This window comes from Priapulus caudatus, unplaced genomic scaffold (genome assembly GCF_000485595.1).
Source record: "Priapulus caudatus unplaced genomic scaffold, Priapulus_caudatus-5.0.1 Scaffold445, whole genome shotgun sequence".
NCBI lineage: Eukaryota > Metazoa > Priapulida > Priapulimorpha > Priapulimorphida > Priapulidae > Priapulus > Priapulus caudatus.
The window spans coordinates 92,795-96,622 of record NW_014577506.1 but is presented as its reverse complement, the minus strand read 5'-3'; the positions used below and the strand labels follow the sequence as shown (position 1 = coordinate 96,622).

Genomic DNA, 3,828 nt, shown 5'->3' with positions numbered 1-3,828 from the left:
TTGATATTTACTTACTCAACTTGAAGCTTGTGTTGAGCTATTACTTTACCAATTGCTTGTCTCTGGTGCGTTGTGGCAGATGCTTGATAGTCAACCTTCAACTGCACACAGGTATTGCATACAGCAAAAGTTGATGGCTGAAATAATCGACATTAAAAAAAGAGTATGGAGATTGCAGATTAATCACATTGAATACCGTAACACAAAGCTCTCAACATACCATAAACTTTGCCCATAATTTGGTATTAGCTTTAGATCAGCTTAGAAAGGCTACAAAGTTTTGATTACCTTGCCAATCTTATACTGAGGAAAGTCTTTTTTCCACATCTCTATCATATATTCATATGAGATGTGGTCCTTGATATTCTTCTGTTCCATCTCATCTTTGTACTGCTTTTACAAGCTCAGTTTTGTGTAGCAGTAGGGCAGATAAATAGTATCATCATTTGGCATGTAATCCCTTATCCTTTTAAAAGTTTCTGCAATCCACGCATTTGCATCTGTTGTTTTCTTTCTGCGTTTTCCCTTGCCAACATTTCCATAAATTACGGTGACTAGTGGTGTGTCCTTTCTTACCCTCCATAAACATTCATCGTATCTGTGTCTTGACACGTTTAAGATTTTGCAAAAAGCATGCGAACATAGTTTCTTGGCACACAGACAAAGTTCTGTGTTTAGCACCGGTTTGTCTAATTTCCAGTCATATGCTGCATTTGAGCAATCCTTTATAACAGTCACCAAGTGCTGTAACTGAGCTGCTTCATTTTTTTCCGTAAAATTTTGTTCTAAGCTAGCTATCTCGTTTGTGGTGAATTTCTGCAAGCAGTTGCAGAAACATTTAAAAGACATCACTGCCAATGGGTTTCGTAAGGGTTGATTTATGCGCCGCTTCTTAGGGTGTTTCTTTAAACCCACTTCATTGTCACCAGTCTCGAAAATTTGTTCTGCTTCATCACCGATTTCACTGCTAAATCTTAGTTCATTACATTGACCAATGCCAACGTCACTTTCACCAGTCTCTGAAACAGCATCGTTATTCATGTTGATGAGTTAACGTAATTGAAGATTCATAGAATTGAGAGAAAGCTGATCATTATACGCTAGAATAGTCAGCAGTTCTGACCGTTATGTGTTTATGCGCATTCTTGTACGCACCAGTTACAATAATACAGAATATTGTATACAGAACTTGCATCTTTTCTTCTGCCTCTCGCCGAAACTCTTGTCCCGCACCTCTTTGTGCTTTACTGCATGAACAGACTGAATAGAGGTGTGTGCAAATTTTCTAATTGCCTCTTGCGAGAATTCAGTCACTTGACACAACTTTAGACACGTGTCGAGAGTCACATTCGTAGCTTTCAGAAGGCTTTCACGAGTCCCTTGAATCCTCACTCTTCCCACAATTCTGTCTCTTACGAGTGAGTCTTCCAACACTCCGAAATTGCACGTATTCGCCAGCCCTCTTAAAGCCGTTGAATATTCCTCAATGCTCTCTGTTTGGTCCTGATTCTTCGTAAAGAACCGGTATCTCTCCACCGTCTCGTTTGACGTGGGGATGCAGTACTTTGCAACTGCGTCGTGCATGTGCTGTACAGTGCGCAACTCTTCTGCTACTCGGACGAGCAGAGTCGGGTATATCTCCCTTCCTCTCTTTCCAATTAGGTACAAGAACATTTTTTCTTTACCCTTTCATCCTTCCCTTCTAATGCCAGCTCCATGTACAGTTCAAACTCCTTCTACCACTTCTTCCAAGCTTGAGCCAAATTTCTAGCATCAAAGTGTAGTGTTCCTGAAGGCTTGAGCTGTTCCATGTTTGCCTTGCTGTAGCTTGTTGAATCAGAGTAGCAATAACACAGCTTTCCTTTCAGCTATTCTTGAGGCACACACACGTCCACTTCTGACACCATGTTACAATACTGATATACGAACTGTATTTAGAGTTATGTTAGAACACCATGCTTTATTATCGAGCATCTGGCTGAATAGAGCTCTAAGCATGCACGAGGTAAGAAGAGGCCTTCTGCCACATGGCAGTGCCTTATATACCCTAAGCCTCCTATAGTTCACACCAGGTGGCGTAGACGTAACAAACGCTCAGGTGTTTGTTCATAATAACATGTGTTGTGACAATCAACATGAATAAAGATGCTGTTTCAGAGACTGGTGAAAGTGACGTTGGCATTGGCCAATGTATTAAACTAAGATTTAGCAGTGAAACCGGTGATGAAGTAGAACAAATTTCTTTTTCTTTTTTGCTGCAAAATTTCGGACAATTCAGCCTTGTTATAATTAATAGCATGCGTGCTGTTTGCAAAAAACAAGTACAGCAAAAAATGGCATAAAAACCTCTGTTGCATCGTATCTGGTGACCATGCACATTATGTACTGAGACGAGTGCCTCTAGGCTAGTCGTTAGATTGCTGTAACCTTCTCTGTCTTCTTCATAAGAGCACTGCATAAGTCGCCTCCTGGTGCAAAGCGAGGGCAGTGCCAACCTGAGATACAACCGGCAGTAGAATCGAAGAAAGGTCGCTTAGCTATGAAACCAGTCTATCAAAGACCATGCCGCCCACAGTCTTACCTGTGGTGCCGATCTCACGTGAGAAAACAAAGCATGGCAGCCGAGAGAAGAGGTACCTTGCAAAGCTGTTAAGTCTACAGCATGCCTCTATGTACAGGGAAAGAAGTACAAGTTCGCCGTGGCCGCACGCACCTCCAGCAACCAGCCAGTCGGTCTGTAGAAGTACCCTGGTTCCCAACTGGTACCCTAGTACCCCCTGGGGGTACCTGGGAAGCCTCTTAGACAATTTAATAAAAGTAGAGCTATATAATAATCAGCGGGTGATTCAGGCATCTCTATCGACAGTGCCAACACATCATGGTTTTTGGTCGAGGCAAACAAGCGACAAAGTGGTACCCTCCGCGTGCCAGCGCAGCAGCACAGGCCGCAGGGAGGAAGGGAAGCGACCCTAAATGTGCCAGTGCAACAGCAGCAGCAGGGCCCACGCAGCATGGCCCGGAGGAAAGAGGGGGAGAAACCCTACGTATGCCAGCGCAGCAGTAGATTTGGTGCAGTCAACAGATACGCAAGGCCTACCCGGCTATGGCTCGTGAAGCTATTTCCGTTCTAGTTACGTTTGTAACCAGCTACCTGTGTGAAGCAGGCTTTTCAGCAATGGTTACAATCAAGACAAAAGCCCGTAACCGCTTTGACATGCGCAGAGACATGAGAGTCAGTCTGTCAAAAACTGAACCGCGGTTCAAAAAGTTAGTTTCCTCCATGCAGCAGCAGTCTTCTCATTGAACTGTCGTTTAGTGCACAGTGCGCTTGATTGAAAAAATTCGCTGTGTGACTGCATTAATAAAACATGAACATGATGTCAAAACATTCATGAGAATATATCAGTGTTGGTTCTTCATCTTGCTTATACAGGGGCGTGTACAGGGGGCTCCAGGGGGTCCGGACTCCCCCCCCCCTGCTCGCGCAGAAAACGCATCTAAGGGGGTCTAATTTTAAAATTTTGCCCAGACCCTCCTTCGCGTGCTCGCAAGTTTGGGTTACGGTTAGACCCCCCCCCCTTGGTATAAATCCTGTACACGCCCTTTAAATCCCTTACACGTTATGGTGGGCGAAGGGGTACCAGGAGATAGCGTAAACAAATTAGGGGGTACGGGGAATCCAAAAAGTTGGGAACCACTGACCTAGTAGAACAGGAACAGTGCAAGCGTTAAAGCTAAAGTCACACTGGGGCCGGACTGTCCACGGATTACCGCGGATGGGGCAGGATCTCCCCGGACCGTAAAATTTATAATCCGTGGCGATCCGGG

General features: G+C 44.4%; 1 protein-coding gene across 1 annotated transcript; it reads right to left on the bottom strand.

Annotated features, from left to right (window-relative positions):
* Nucleotides 1-1,158: 1,158 nt before the first annotated feature.
* On the bottom strand, nucleotides 1,159-1,674 carry LOC106810483. The gene has a single exon (XM_014813861.1). The coding sequence runs from the start codon at nucleotides 1,672-1,674 to the stop codon at nucleotides 1,159-1,161; it is 516 nt and encodes a 171-aa protein (XP_014669347.1).
* Nucleotides 1,675-3,828: the final 2,154 nt, after the last annotated feature.